We start from the raw sequence: 13,642 nt of genomic DNA on the forward strand, positions 1-13,642 counted from the left end.
CCGGCCACCGTACGGCGACCGCCCCCCGCTCAACCCGCAGGGGATGACGGGAAGTATAGTTCTGAACAGACACACCGCCTCCTCCCGCGGGGGACGATGGGAATTGTAGTCCGGCGCGGGGGCTCATGGGAGTTGTAGTGCTGCCGCCATGGCAACGGCGCGGCGGAGGCGGCCCAGCACCGAGGCATGGACACTGCGGAGAAGGACCTGGGGGTGCCGGTCCATGAGGAACCGAACATGGGCCGGCTGCAGTGTGCGCTCGCAGCCCAGAAACCAACCGTACCCGGGGCTGCATCAAAGCACCGTGAGCAGCAGGCATGGAGCTGATCCTGCCCCTCTGCTCTGCTCTTGTGAGACCTCACCTGCAGCACTGTGTGCAGTTCTGGTGTCCTCAACATAGAAAGGACATGGAACTGCTGGAACAAGTCCAGAGGAGGCCACGAGGATGATCAGGGGCTGGAGCACCTCCTGTATGAAGACAGGCTGAGGAAGTTGGGGCTGTTCAGCCTGGAGAAGAGAAGGCTGCGTGGAGACCTCAGAGCAGCCTTCCAGTACCTGAAGGGGGCCTATAGGGATGCTGGGGAGGGACTCTTCGTCAGGGACTGCAGTGACAGGACAAGGGGTAACGGGTTCAAATTGAAACAGGGGAAGTTTAGATTGGATCTAAGGAGGAAATTCTTTCCGGTTAGGGTGCTGAGGCACTGGAATGGGTTGCCCAGGGAGACTGTGAGTGCTCCATCCCTGGCAGTGTTCAAGGCCAGGTTGGACAGAGCCTTGGGTGCCATGGTTTAGTGTGAGGTGTCCCTGCCCATGGCAGGGGGGTTGGATCTGGATGATCTCAAGCTCCTTTCCAACCCAACCCATTCTATGATTCTATGACCCCCGTGCCCCCAGCATGGTTCCGCTGCTCGCTTCCCTCCATCACCCACAGGCACCCCCGTTCCTGCATTACCTCTCCTGCCCCTTCCGCAGGCACACACAGGACCTGTAACCCCGTGGAGCCAGTTGGTGCGCTGCAGCTCACACACCGCCCAGGCGGTGCTGGCCCGCGCTCCCGTGGTGCTGTCACCACCGCGTTGGAAGACACCAATAATTTATTGAAATAAATACAGGTAAGAACCCAAGAGCCTCGGGGTTCAAACACTACCGCACGCCGGGTACATTTCCTCTACGCTCGTGGCAGAAGCATGGTGATACACTGAGGTTTTGGCACGTGAGCCTTTGCCAAGTCCGGAGCAGACTGGGATGGGAGGTGGAGGCTCCCTGCTTGGCACACGTTGGGCGTTGCTGTCGGAAGGAGTCCGGTTTCAGGAGGATTTCGTTCTTCTTTTGTTAAGAGTGAATTTCGTTTTGCTCTAAACCAAACCAGGTTAAACCCCAAGTCCACGCTGGGGGCTCTGCTCTGGCACAGCCCTTCAGAAGCAAAGGCTGCTCTCCCAGAGCAACCCCAGCACCCCCAGGGCTGCCCAGGGAAAGCAGCCTGGATCCCCAGCCGAGAGCCGCCTTCTCCACGCCAGGGCCGGCTGGTCCCAGCTCCAAACCGGCACCCGGGTGCCTTCGGGGACAGCGGTGCGGACGCTCCACTCCGCAAACCTCCTTCCTCTGCCAGGGCCGCCCCGGCTGCGCCTGTCCTCGGCTGCCACAGTTCTCCGGGGCCACTCCGGGAGCAGAGAGGACGGCAGTCAAGCAGGGAATCCAGTCAACGATACAAGGGGAGAGTCGTCAGCTCGCACCGGCTCTCGACGCTCATGTTTCCACTACTCGAATGAGAGGCAGCGGCTTGGGGCCCGTCAGCCGTTTGCTGCAAGAGAGAAAGGGGCTGTTCAGCCAAAGGAACCTGGGGGAAACTGGGCTTCCAGCAGAGCACGAAGCCCCAGATGAGACACGGGCCTGTAGAGAAAGCTGCTGAGCGGCTGGGCTGGAGGGAACGTGCTCCCCACGTACCTGCTCACGTACTCGGACTTGGAGCGCGCCCGGGAGCTGTGCCCGCCCCGGCTCACTTGCTTCTCGATCAAGTGCTCGATGCGGTCGTGCATCTCCAGGTTCTGCAAGAGATGGAGCCGCTGTCAGCGACAGGGACCCAGGGCTGGGTGTGCTGCAGGCACGCACACTGGGCAGGGATTGCTCCAGGACAGGCTCTTGCAATGGGGTCGCTCTTTCTTGAGGGCAATGAAATGCAGCCCTGCATAAGGGCAGCCCCCTGGAGAGCAGGGGATGAAACCCAGCAGCACACAAGCTCTCGCGCTGGATTTGGGCTCAACCCCCTGTTCTCATGCAGGAATCAGCCAAGTCACTGAGGAGGGAAGAAGATGCCACAAGTGCCAATGCAGGAGCTGCTTTTCTCCAGAAAAGGAGAGAGGTTTGACACTGGTTATGATGCCAGAGGCTGCAATGCAACCCTAACACCTGACATGTGCACGTTCAGCTGCAGCTTTGGAAACAGAAGGGGTTTTGCCCCCAGATGATGCTCGATGAGAATACTCTGGCCTCGGCTGGAGCTCAGAGCTGCTCCAGCAGCCCTGGCTGCACTGGGAACCATCACAGCAGCCTGGGAAGCAGCACAGCCCTGGGGCTGCAGAGGGCACGTTCCCCTCCATGGAGCCAGCAATGGGTTCCGCTTGCCAGAGCAAAGCTGGTCCATGAGAGGATCTGAGCTTGGAGCACCAACCCCTCCGAGCCCTTCTAAGACGCACCTCAGCCTCCAAGTAAGCAACTCGCTCCTTGAGCTCCTGGATGACGGTGTCTTTGGCCTGAATCACCGTTTTGGAGTTCTGGAGCTGTAACAGACAAGGTCACAGTGAACCAGAGAACCCTCTGGGAGGGAGGGCAGCTTGGAGGGCACCCTCCTGCCTTTTAACACCCACAACATTTGCTGCAAGGTCTGCAGAAAAACCAGTCCAAAAGAGCATCAAATTAAGCCTGAGGATTAAGCCCCAAGTGAGGGAGCCTCCGCTCACGGAGTCTGGTTTAACTCTTGCAGCAGGGTGCACGGTGCTGCTGTTCCACTCCTCCTACCCCATCCCCAGCCCAGTGCCAGTCCCTTTGGTTTGCACAAGGGCTCAGCCCCACGAAGCAGCACCCTTTGCCTTCAAGTGGCTTAAGAGAGGATTACTCTTTCTCCCTCCCAAGCCCCCCCAGGCTCTCCCCATCCTCCCGCAGCCCGGCTCCTCGGACCTGCTCGATCATCTGCCGCACTTTGCGCTGCTGGCTCTTCAGCATGTCATCCAGGTGGTGGATCTTCTCCCGCAGCATGGCCACCTCCTTCTCCAGCTGCGCTGACCTGCACGGAGGACAGGACAAGGGTCCAGGAGCTGTCGTGTGGCTCCCAGAACGGCAGCAGCACCCACCCAGCTATGCCCAGAGCAGCTCTTCATCACCCAGCTCTCCTCTACGGGCTGGAAGTGTTTTGACTAGACAAGGTAAGGAGAGGCAGAGACAAAACCTATTCAAGCAGGAGCCACAGAGGCTGGCAACCACAGACTGCAGGGACACAGGAACATCAGGAAGAGTCAGGCCACAAACAAGGCCTTCCAGAAATAAGCCACTGCCAATTAGCCCCTGGAGCACCGGGATACCGGCTGAGCGGAACGCATCCGACAGCGCAGGGACAATCGGCTGCTCCGGAGGCTCCCCCGGCATCGCCCCGAGCTCCCAACCCGCAGCGGGGCTGCAAGAGGCCCCTGGGCCGCGGCCGGAGCTGCGGCTCTCGGGGAGCAAAGCAGCCCTGCAGGAGGCATTGGGGATTAGTCAGCGCTGGGAGCAGGGCGCTGTTTTGCAAGGCAGAGAGCAAGCACACCCTGCGCAGGAATGTGCAGTCATGCCCCAGCGAGCTGACACCCCGACCCGGCGGCGTGGGCCGGCGCTGCACTTGGCAGCCGAGCCCCAGGCCAGGCCTCACCGGTCTTGTTGGGCGAGCTTGTCCCCCTCCACGCTCCGCAGCCGCACCAGCTCTGCTTCGCCTTCTTTCATCTTCAGCAGCAAGGTCCTGTGCTCCTGCGGCAGAGCGAGAGGCTGAGATGCACGCAGGGGACAAGGCAGCATGAGGCCCTCGGCCGCCGCTCGCTCCACGTTACATTGACATGAGACAGACAGACAAGCGCAGCCACAGAGTGACCAGCAGCGGCTGTCCCACTCCTTCCCCCCCCCAGGGTACAGGCAAGGCACCAGCCCAGCTCCTTCCCTGCTGTCAGGCCAGGGAACGCAGCCCGAGATGGCTCCGCGCTCAAACTGCGCTGTTAGATTGATGGCTTGAATAGGATTATGAGCAGACCACAGCTCACATAAAACCACAACAATATAATCGAGGCTGGAGGTTGTGCTAATGCCCCCATGAGAAGAACCGGCGGCTGTCTAGACTGCGCTTGTCTCCAGGATACCTGGAAGAGTTTGCACAGACCGACCAGATCTTCTAGACCCAAGAAATGCAAGTCTAAATCAGCAAGAGCCCGTTCCAGCCGTTCCCAGCCACTGGCTTTGCCCAACGCTGCCAGGTTAAACCTGGGAAGTCGAAGCCTCTGCACGATGGGTACCCTGCAGGGGGGGGTCTGGCTGAGCACTGCCAAACTCATCACCACCACCAGCCCTTCCCATTCCTCCCCCACCGCAGAGCAAACCCATGCGCTAATCCCACCAGCCCCACCACGGCTCCAGGGTCGATACCTTCTCCATCCCTGCCAGCAGCCTCTGCAGCTCATCCACCTGCACCTCCTTCTCCACCACGCTCCTCTCCGCTCTCCGCAGGGCAGAGCTCGTCTGCTCCGCTTCCTCCTGGTACTGCGAGATCGTCCTCTGCAAGCAGCACAGAGACACCTTTAGCCCGGGCACCGGAGCCCTGTCCCGAGCCGCGGAGCCCTGGCAGGCAGGTTTTGGTGAGGGCAGCCGGGTGTCCTTAGCAAAGAGCCCGACATGGCTCAGAGAGGAGAGCTTCAGAAAGCTCCCCAGCTTCAAAGCACTTCAAAGGAGTGAGCGTTGCAATAAAGGCTCCTCAGACACAGGAGATTCACCCTCAGCCACATGCATGCTGGGGGTGGTTGCAGGCTCAAGGAACCAGCCTTGGCAGCCCCATGAGAGGGGATGAGGGGGTCCCCATGGGTCCCCCCACAGCCGGAGAGCAGGCTCAGGCCACAAGAGAGCATCTGGGCAGTGGTGACAGGATCAACAACTGCCAAATCCCATCCCAGGGTCTCCATCCAGGCTCAGAGCCTGCAGCCAGCACCACAGCTGAGCAAAGGTCCCAAAAATGCCACCGAATCACACAACTTCCTGCACACAGGCACAGACGCCCTCAGGGCATGGGCAGCCATGCCTGCAGCAAAGGAAGCGGTCCCTGCTCAAACCCACTTCCCAGCGGATGCTGTCCCCCATCCCGCTGCGAGAATCCCCCCAGGCTGGCCAGGACCAGTTTGGTCTGCGGGACAGGATGTGAGCTGGGATGTCACCGCTGCCACCAGCGCTCGGAGCCCTGGACTGACGCGCCAGGCCCAGCCCATCCGGGACATGAGCAGGCACTAGAAAACACACCGCTGGGGACCATTAATCACCAGGGCTGAGGGAGGGAAGCAAATGCAGCAGCTTCCTCAGCACCAGGCAGGGGCTGAGGTGACCCACGCGATGGGTTTGGTGCCTCCTCCAGAGCAAACAGCCCCATAAGGGAAGAGGCTGAGCCCCAGGAGAGACCACAAGGGCTGGAGCCACAGGCTTGGCCCCCACTGGTGCCCACTCCCCACAAACTGCCCCCCTCCTGCACCAATGGCTATGGTGGAAAAGGCTCTGCTTTTAAACTGGGAAAGGAGCACTTGCATGTTCAGCCCCCCTCCCAGGGGAGGCCGTTTGCTAGGGTTTGGCCAGGGTGGGTTTGAACCAAGGAACTCGTGTGTCCGTGCAGCTCCTCACGCTTCCAGAAAGGGGGAAACCACCAAACGCAAGTAAAGCACAGCAGAGCGGTGTGCAGGCACCTCGAAAGCTTTCCTTTCCAACTGGTGGCGCTTCTCAGCCTCCTGCAGCTTGGTGAAGAGCCTCTTTGCCGTCTGCCGCATCTTCTCCACATCTTCACCTGAGCAATCGCCCTCCTCCTGCAGAGACAACAACAGGATGGGATGAGAAGTCGGGAGGTACCGGGGAGCCCTCCCTCCACCCTGATGTGGGCAGCGCTGGTGGTGACAAAGCTCGGAACATCCCTTCTCAGCTTGAAGAAAGCCGAAAGGCGCCGCTGTCCTCACCTCCCACACACGAGGCAGCTTCCAGCCCTCAAGATAATGCGCACAGTATCCTTTGGTTGCCTTCCAAGCCCTGTTTGCAGGATGCCACCCTGATCCGTGCTTGGGCAACCTGAAACCCCGCAACGTGAACCAGGTCCACGGCAACCCAGCCCAAAAGCCCAGCCCAGAGAACCTGCCGCAGCGGGGAAAGACAAGGAGCTGGAGGAACATTCACCAAGATTCCCATCACCCTCCTGCTAAAAACCTCTCGTGGGCAGAGGTTTCAAACCCCATTATGCACATTATTGCCCTGCTAGAGCTGCTCTCCATTGCTGATCTGACCCTGGAAAAGCCCAGAGTTTGCTGCCCGAGCACCTGATCCTGTGCTGCACAGCTCCAAAGTTACCCACAAACACCAAACTAAAGCGACGTTTCTTCCCATAGCCCTGAAATCCATGCCTGCAGCTCCATACCTGCTCCCAGGAGTCAGCCTGCAGCCTCTCGGGGTACAGCCAGCTCCCGTTCTGCTCTTCCAGCACCACCTGCATGAGCAGAGGACAGATGGAGAGGGATGCACGGCCGGCTGGGCCCGCCGTGCGCAGCTGCATGCAGAGAGCCGGCTCTGGGCACCAAGGGGGGTCCTGCGAAGGAGCATGCAGCAGAGCATGTGCCAGCCAACGCGTTCTGCTCACTGACTCCTCACTAGCGCTAGTGCAAGGGGTTGAGTTTTGCCTGTGAACGCTGCCAACGCGGCTCCCGTTCACCGTGATCATTAAAGGCCCCTTCTATCACGGTCTGGACCCAAAGATGCCATCTCTTTAATAGGTCAAAGTCATTTAATGCCCAAGAAATGCTCCCGTTACCTGTGTGTGCTGTTTATCGCCTTGTCTGTTCTCAAGTTTACTACTTAAGTCTTCCCGCAGCTTCTTCAAAGAACTTCTAGCCTGGCAAAGGCAAGTCAATTTAGCTTGATCTGCATGGACAGTGCCACCCAGTCTAACAGAGACCAAACGCAGGCACCACGGCCGCAAGGGTGCCCGGTGCCAGTCTGCATCCTCCAGTCTCCCTACGGCCCTGCCTGCGAGCAGCATGTCCCTGGCAGGTACGATCCTCACGAGGAGCTGCCCCGATTCTGCCCATCATGGGCAGAAGAATAAAAGAGAGGAAAGCAAAAGCAGCAGCCTGGAAATGCCGCTGATTCTTCATGTTTTACTCATCGATTCCACCCCTCGAGCGCTGCGAAGCCCCTCGCTGCACCCCAGCTCCCTCTGTGCTGCGCTGCAGGATGCCGACAAGTACAGTCTTGACTCGCAGCTACTCGAATTAGTCAGAGCAAGCGAGCCAGAGCAATGATTTACAGGATTTACAGCAAACGCTGCCCCAGCACTGTTCAAAGAACAACTTTCTGAAAGCTTTAGCAGTGCGGCTTCATCCCTACCCCTTGGGTTCAAGTGCCCAAGGTGCTGGGGCAAAGCAGTTTGCCTGGGACCAGCAGCAGGACAAGGGGAGAGCACGATGTGTACTCTCAGGTCAGCAATCCAGGACTTGAATCCAGCTGGATCAAGACATCCCCAGGGTTTTTACACCACATCCCAGCGCAGGGCACTTCTCTAGGATGCAGACAGACTGGTACCACGACTTACTGGTTTTAGCTTATTCTCTGGATTTCACATGCAGGATTAAGTCGTGCTGCACGGTTACGCTGCTTCAGCTATTCTGATAGGGCCATGAACAGCCTCTGTGGGCAGACAAAGTCTAAGTCCTGCTCAACTACTGCTAAGAGGCCCTTTCAAAACCCAGCCCGTTTCCATCGGAGCTGTTGGGAGCTATGGGAAGGCTCAGATCAGAAGAGCTGAAGCCGAAGCCCCAGGAGTGGGAAGGATCAGGCAGAAACAGTGCAGCATCCAGGTGGCTTCGAGATCAGGTCTGATAAAGTGAGCAACACCCCGGAGGCTGCACCGGGCAGGTTGCAGGCAGGAGGCAACGGGAACAGGCTGTTTTCTTCCTGGGAGGGGGGGGAATCCTGTGTTTTGGCAGAGGAGTTGGAAGGATGACACGGAAGATGTGGAGGCTGCTCTGCCAGATCTGCCCTTCTCTGCTCCCGAGGGGAGCTCAGCACAGCACAGGTCCCCCCCCCCCTGGAACAGCAAACCCAAATCTCATGATTTTTGCCCCCTTTTCCTCTTTTTCGGTTGTTTTTCAGGCCAAGCTGCCCAGACCAGAACATGCCCCAACCACTGCCGTGCCTTGCAACCAGCTCTGCAGAAATAACATCCCCACCAGGAGCAGAGGAAAGGGTTAATCTCCCCAGAGCCTCATCATCCAGTTTACTTTGGGAGATGAGACATTCCAAAGAAACTGCCTTTTAACAAGAGGCTCCGGTTGTGCCGCACCCAGGCATGCAGGGGACAGCCTTGGGGGAAAGTCATCGCGCAATTCTCTTCAAATTCAGTCCATATAGCAGAGCAATTAGTCAGGCTGAATTAATTTATGGCGCTTGATTAGACTACTGCCCTGTGCAGGCAAGTCAACAAACAGGAGGGTTCAGCTCCGCTGCCAGTTTGCCAACGCGGTTGGGGCTCAGCCGGGGCTCGGGTGCCGCAGCCGGCAATGGGGATCCCTGTGGAACACCCTGGGGGAAGCAGAGCAACCCCGACCCCACTGCAAGCACCCCCACGGCTGCAGCAGCGGCACAAACCAGAACCCCTCGCGTGGGAGCTACCTCTTGGATGTAACGAACTTCACTCTTGAGCTGGTTGACATGCTCCTCGTGGTTCATGCTGCCCTCAGCCCGTGCCTTGAGATAAACCTGCCCAGGAGAGACGGTGGCAGCGGGTCAGACCGTCCTGGTGCTGCCAGCCCAGAATACCAGCAGCAAGCCCGGCTCCGGACTCTCCTGCATCCCCCCAGGCACGTCAGGGAGCTTTTACCCACATAACTTCAGTCAGACAAAACCTATTTTCCAGCTCCACTTATGAAACAAGCAGCCGGGCTGCCAAGGACCATACCTTGATGATCTCCTCGTCACCGTCGTTGGATTTGATGCACTCGGAGGCCAGGGAGTGACCGTTGCTGGATCTGTTGGCCACCATGGCGAAGGCTTTTCCCACCGGCTGTAGACAGAAGCACAGAGAGGTGAGACTGGCTGGAACGGTTCGCCCGGCTCCAGGCAAATGAGCACCGGGCACTGTCGCAGCGGAACGCGGCGCCGAGCACGGCCTCGGGAGCCAGCGCCAAGCATGGAACAGACCAGGAGGTGAGCTTCCCACTTCACAAAGCCCAAAGTGACCAAGCCCCCCTCCCCAGGTTAACTCAAACCTGTGTGAGCCCCACCTTCTGCTTGGTGACCTGCTCGCGCCTATCACCAGGGAGGTCATTGGGCAGAGTCAGCCTCAGCACCTTCACGTTCTCCTAAAACAAGAAGCAGGTTTTATGTTTTATTCAGCTTTAAATGTGGATCCCTTGAAAGTCTGCTTGTGGCCAGCACGAGCCAAGAGCCAGGTCGGCATCGCTATGGATGCAGGACGAGCTGCCTTCCCCCTCGCTTTGAGCTGCACAGTGACACCGGGATTGGAATGAGTAACAGCAAGCGCACGATGACTGCATTCATCAAACCCATCAGGGCCCAGAGGAGCTGTGGCCCAGCCAAGGCTGAGGTAATGCCGACGGGCTGGAGAAGCGATTGCCAGGCTCGGTTTTGTGCATGTCCTCTGCCAGGAGATACAGCCCTCATCCGTCACTGCAGCCGCTGCGGCAGGGCTGACACACGGCACTCGGTACCAGCCATGGCAAAGGGTGGAAGCAGCCATTCCCAGCCCATACACCGGGACCGTGCCAGATTCATCCTTCCCGCTGCCCTACCACGACAGCCACGGGCCCTATGGCTCTGCCTGTGCCCTGCTGGCATAGTCCTGGCACAGCACAGCCCAGCAAGACACCACAGGGCATCCATGGAGGCTCCAGCCAGGACCCAGTTTGCCTTCAGCACTTAACTGCTCACCCAAAGCCTTCCCCTTCCTCCCACTTCAGCCACGTCCAGCCCCGTGCACAGCTCAGCGAGCTCTCATGGAGCACACAAAGAGCCCTAAACAGTGCGCGGGCACCCAGAACCCCCCACAATGTTGCCCATTCTCCATTCGCAGCTGAACACCGGGACCATGCACCCACAGCACCACACACTCCCCTTCCCATACAGACCTCACTGGTGCCCAGGCTGCTGTCACTCATGGTCCCTATTAAACAGGTCTGGGAAGCAGGAACTGTTCGGTGCCGCAGCGGGCTCTCAAGCAGCAGCACCGCGGAGCTGGGGTAGGTGCCGGGCGCCCGCCCCTCGCCACACCTCGGCCACGTCAGCCTCCTGCTCTCCAAAAGCAACATCAAGGTATTTGTGCCTCCTGCTTCCAAGCGCTCCCCGCGCCATCCAAGTCTCAACAAGCCATCTGTTTGTTTCCAAACTATTTTGTATACGTTGCTCACGCAAACGCCAGCTCCTGGGAATTGAGGAGCCCTCCTCCAGATCCCAAAGGCATCACCAGACCCCTTTTTTCCTCCCCCCCTGTGAAGAGAAACCTCGCTTGCGCCCCGCTTGCACTCAGCAGCGCCATCATTTAACCAGATACTTCTGTGCAAACTTCACTCCAGGGAATGTTTTCCTTGGCAAGACCCACGAAGTTGGAAACTTTGGTCAGGAAAACCTGACCCATGGGTTTGGGAAGGTGCAAGACACACTCGGGGGCTCCACGGCAGGGAAAGCGGCTGCACACAAAGCATCGCTCAGCACCTCCGTGTGCCCGAAGCGAAGGGGACTCAGGACAAGGCCAGGGGTGGGAGCATGGAGCAGCCCCATGCGCACGGCTGCCGCAGCAGGGCGGGAGCCTTGGCACGGCAGAGCCGCCGGCAGCTCCTCGGCCCTTTCACGCGCCCTTACTCGCAGCTTTGTTTACAAGCGTCAGGATCTGATGTTCCCCGTCCCGTCAAGCCCAGGCAAGGGCGGGAGGCTGCCAGGGAATCGCTCGCCCGGGGAAGATCCGCTGCGATAAGGAACAAGCACCAGCCCATCGCCATCCCCGCAGCCAAAACTGCCTGGAGCCGGCACGCGGGTGCTTTTCCGTTCCAGCAGACCCCAAGAAAACCGGCTCCTGGATAAACCCGCCATGGAGCCGCTGCCAACCGGCTGCGGCAGGGAGCAAAGAGCAGCCGGTGCCTTCCCGGCCGGCACCGGCACCCCCAAACCTCGGGTCACACAACCAGGAAACACCTCTCATGCAAATGCAAAGGCTCCGGCGCCTCCATCCTCCCGTGCTGGGGGAGGCGGAGGGTGGCGAGGCCGGAGCTGGAGGCTCGAGGTTCTCCATGGAGGAAACCAGCCCCTCGGTGTGGGGAACGCCGTGGAGGAGGCCGGTGCAGGAGGCGGAAGCCGCAGCCGGGTTGAGCCAACCCATCCCTGCCCAGCTTGTTTGTCTGCAGCAGCCCCGGCTGTGAGGACCAGGCGGAGACAAGTCCCTGGGCTCGCCAACGCCAGCACGGTTGTTCTGGGGCTTAGTTCTTACCATCCCACATACAAAGTCTTAATCAGCTCCTTGTTAGGGCCCAGGAGAAGCAGCTCCTCCACCATAAAGCCAGAGCAGCCTAGAAGGATGCTGTGGATAGCACACGCAGCCCTCCCGCTCCAAGGGGCTGAATTCAGCCCTATCCTGCTCCTTCCCCTCCTGGCTGGTGTTAAACCTGCTCAGCCAACGCTCACCTCCAGCTCCCAGCCCCAGAGCAGAGATGGCAGCGGGTGCTGGGCCCTCTCCTTTACGCTCCAGGGAAGGCAGGAGGGGTTAGCACCGTGGCCGGTGCTGGGATCTGCCTCGCACTCATCTCCTTCTTGGAAAAACCCCACCTCACATGGAAAATGGTGCCTCACACCCAGCCTGGCACCCTGAGAGCTGCTCCCGCCTGGCAGCGCGTGGTTGTGGCTTTTACTACCAGCCTCGGGAATTCCCTGCGGTGGGTAGGTCTGGGCGACGGCTGCGCTCCCACCCAGTGCCCTTCGGGAGGCCTTCCCAACATCCCGGCTGCCCTTTGGGTCCAAGCGAAAAGGGAGACCCAGGCGAGAGCCGGGTCCCCTGGCAATGAGAGCGAGCGGGATTGGCGCGGCTGAGGACAGGCGGGTTCTCAGCAACACCAAGGCTGATTTTAGATCTTTTGGTCTATTTTGAATCCTCCAGGCCAAGAAAAACCCACTTGGGAAAAGCTCAGCCGGCAGGAAAGGCACCGACTCCGCTCCTGAGGAAGGGGGAACCACTCAAATCCCAACCCTATCCCAGCAGCGCCGTCCGAGGACCCACAAACGACAACCCCGACGCCGGCGTTTTGCAACCATGGGTGCCCCATCCATCCATCCATCCGTCCCGACTGCTCAATGGGAACAGGCCTGACCTGACCCAGAGGGTATCACCGAGGATCAGCAGCCAACAGCTCCGGCGCTTGGAGCTCGCCGGCGTTACAGAGGCGCTTATCACCGTAATAACCCATTAGCCAAAGGAGCCCAACTCTGCAATCGCTCCTTATAAGGCCGGGAGAGCTGTGGGGAATTAGGGCTCTCCAGAGGAGACTCAGAGCTGAGTCACCCGGCGGGGCTCAGCCGGGAGCCGCACCGGGGCAGGAGCCGAGCACCGGCGCGGTTCTGCCACCGCCGCCGCCGCCTTCGGGGATCCCTCCGGTTGCCGAAACGGGAGCAAAAGCCTGAACCGCCCACGGGCCGCAGGTGGCTTCGGCCCCTTGATGCACCCATGACGGCAGCATCGGTGCGGGGCCGGCGTTGGGGCGCTGCCAGCCCCACCCAGGGCCCGTCCTCGCAGCAATGGGGGAACCAACGATCACGGAGGGAAGAACGCGGGGCCCGGCCATAACCGAGAATGGGAGTGCCAGGACAGACCTGAAGCCAGCAGCTCCCAGCACCATGGCCCCAGGAAGTGCTCGAGGGGCGCGATACCCCAAACCCCACGTTACCCAGGGACAGGCGCTGGCCGGGAGCCCCCCATAAGCACATTAGGGGACAGTGGGAGCCCAAGAGCGATGCTGTGGTGTCCCCAGTGCGCTCCGCCACCCGCCCCAGTTGGGTCCACCCGAGCCCTCAGGGAAGGGGCAGGCAGCAGAGCCCCCCAGAGCCCCCGCAGACGGCCCCCAGGGCTCCACGGTGAACCCGGGCACGGCGAAGCAGGGCTGCGGGGGGAGCACGGCCCCGCTGCACCGCACCGGGACCCCCCGGGGGACCCCTCGGAGTGCCGGCAGGAGAGGGGCGGCCCCGCGGACCGGGAGGGAGGTAAAGGGAGGAGCAGGGGGTGCCGAGGGGGGGTTCGGGTCTCGTCTCACCGGGCTCTCGCCGTGGGGCCGCACATCCAGCACCGCGCACCAGCCCCGCACCCCGTTCATGGCCCCGCCGCGACTGCCCGCACCCG

At 60.3% G+C, this 13,642-nt stretch overlaps 1 protein-coding gene across 3 annotated transcripts; it reads right to left on the bottom strand.

Annotated features, from left to right (window-relative positions):
- Positions 1 to 1,076: 1,076 nt before the first annotated feature.
- On the bottom strand, positions 1,077 to 13,642 carry TUFT1 (tuftelin 1). 3 transcript variants are annotated; one of them, XM_065660184.1, is made up of 13 exons: positions 13,557 to 13,642; positions 9,531 to 9,608; positions 9,206 to 9,310; positions 8,920 to 9,006; positions 7,061 to 7,141; positions 6,671 to 6,739; positions 5,955 to 6,071; positions 4,660 to 4,788; positions 3,899 to 3,993; positions 3,175 to 3,280; positions 2,694 to 2,777; positions 1,945 to 2,045; positions 1,077 to 1,801 (listed from the first exon to the last, which is right to left on the bottom strand). In XM_065660184.1, the coding sequence occupies exons 1-13, from the start codon at positions 13,614 to 13,616 to the stop codon at positions 1,747 to 1,749; spliced, it is 1,167 nt and encodes a 388-aa protein (XP_065516256.1). In that variant the 5' UTR covers positions 13,617 to 13,642; the 3' UTR covers positions 1,077 to 1,746. The 3 variants fall into 3 exon arrangements, with proteins under 3 accessions (XP_065516256.1, XP_065516254.1, XP_065516255.1); XM_065660182.1 differs by lacking the exon at positions 13,557 to 13,642 and adding an exon at positions 10,395 to 11,137; XM_065660183.1 differs by lacking the exons at positions 7,061 to 7,141; positions 13,557 to 13,642 and adding an exon at positions 10,395 to 11,136.

The sequence above is a fragment of the Lathamus discolor genome, chromosome 24 (genome assembly GCF_037157495.1).
Source record: "Lathamus discolor isolate bLatDis1 chromosome 24, bLatDis1.hap1, whole genome shotgun sequence".
Classification (NCBI taxonomy): Eukaryota; Metazoa; Chordata; class Aves; order Psittaciformes; family Psittacidae; genus Lathamus; species Lathamus discolor.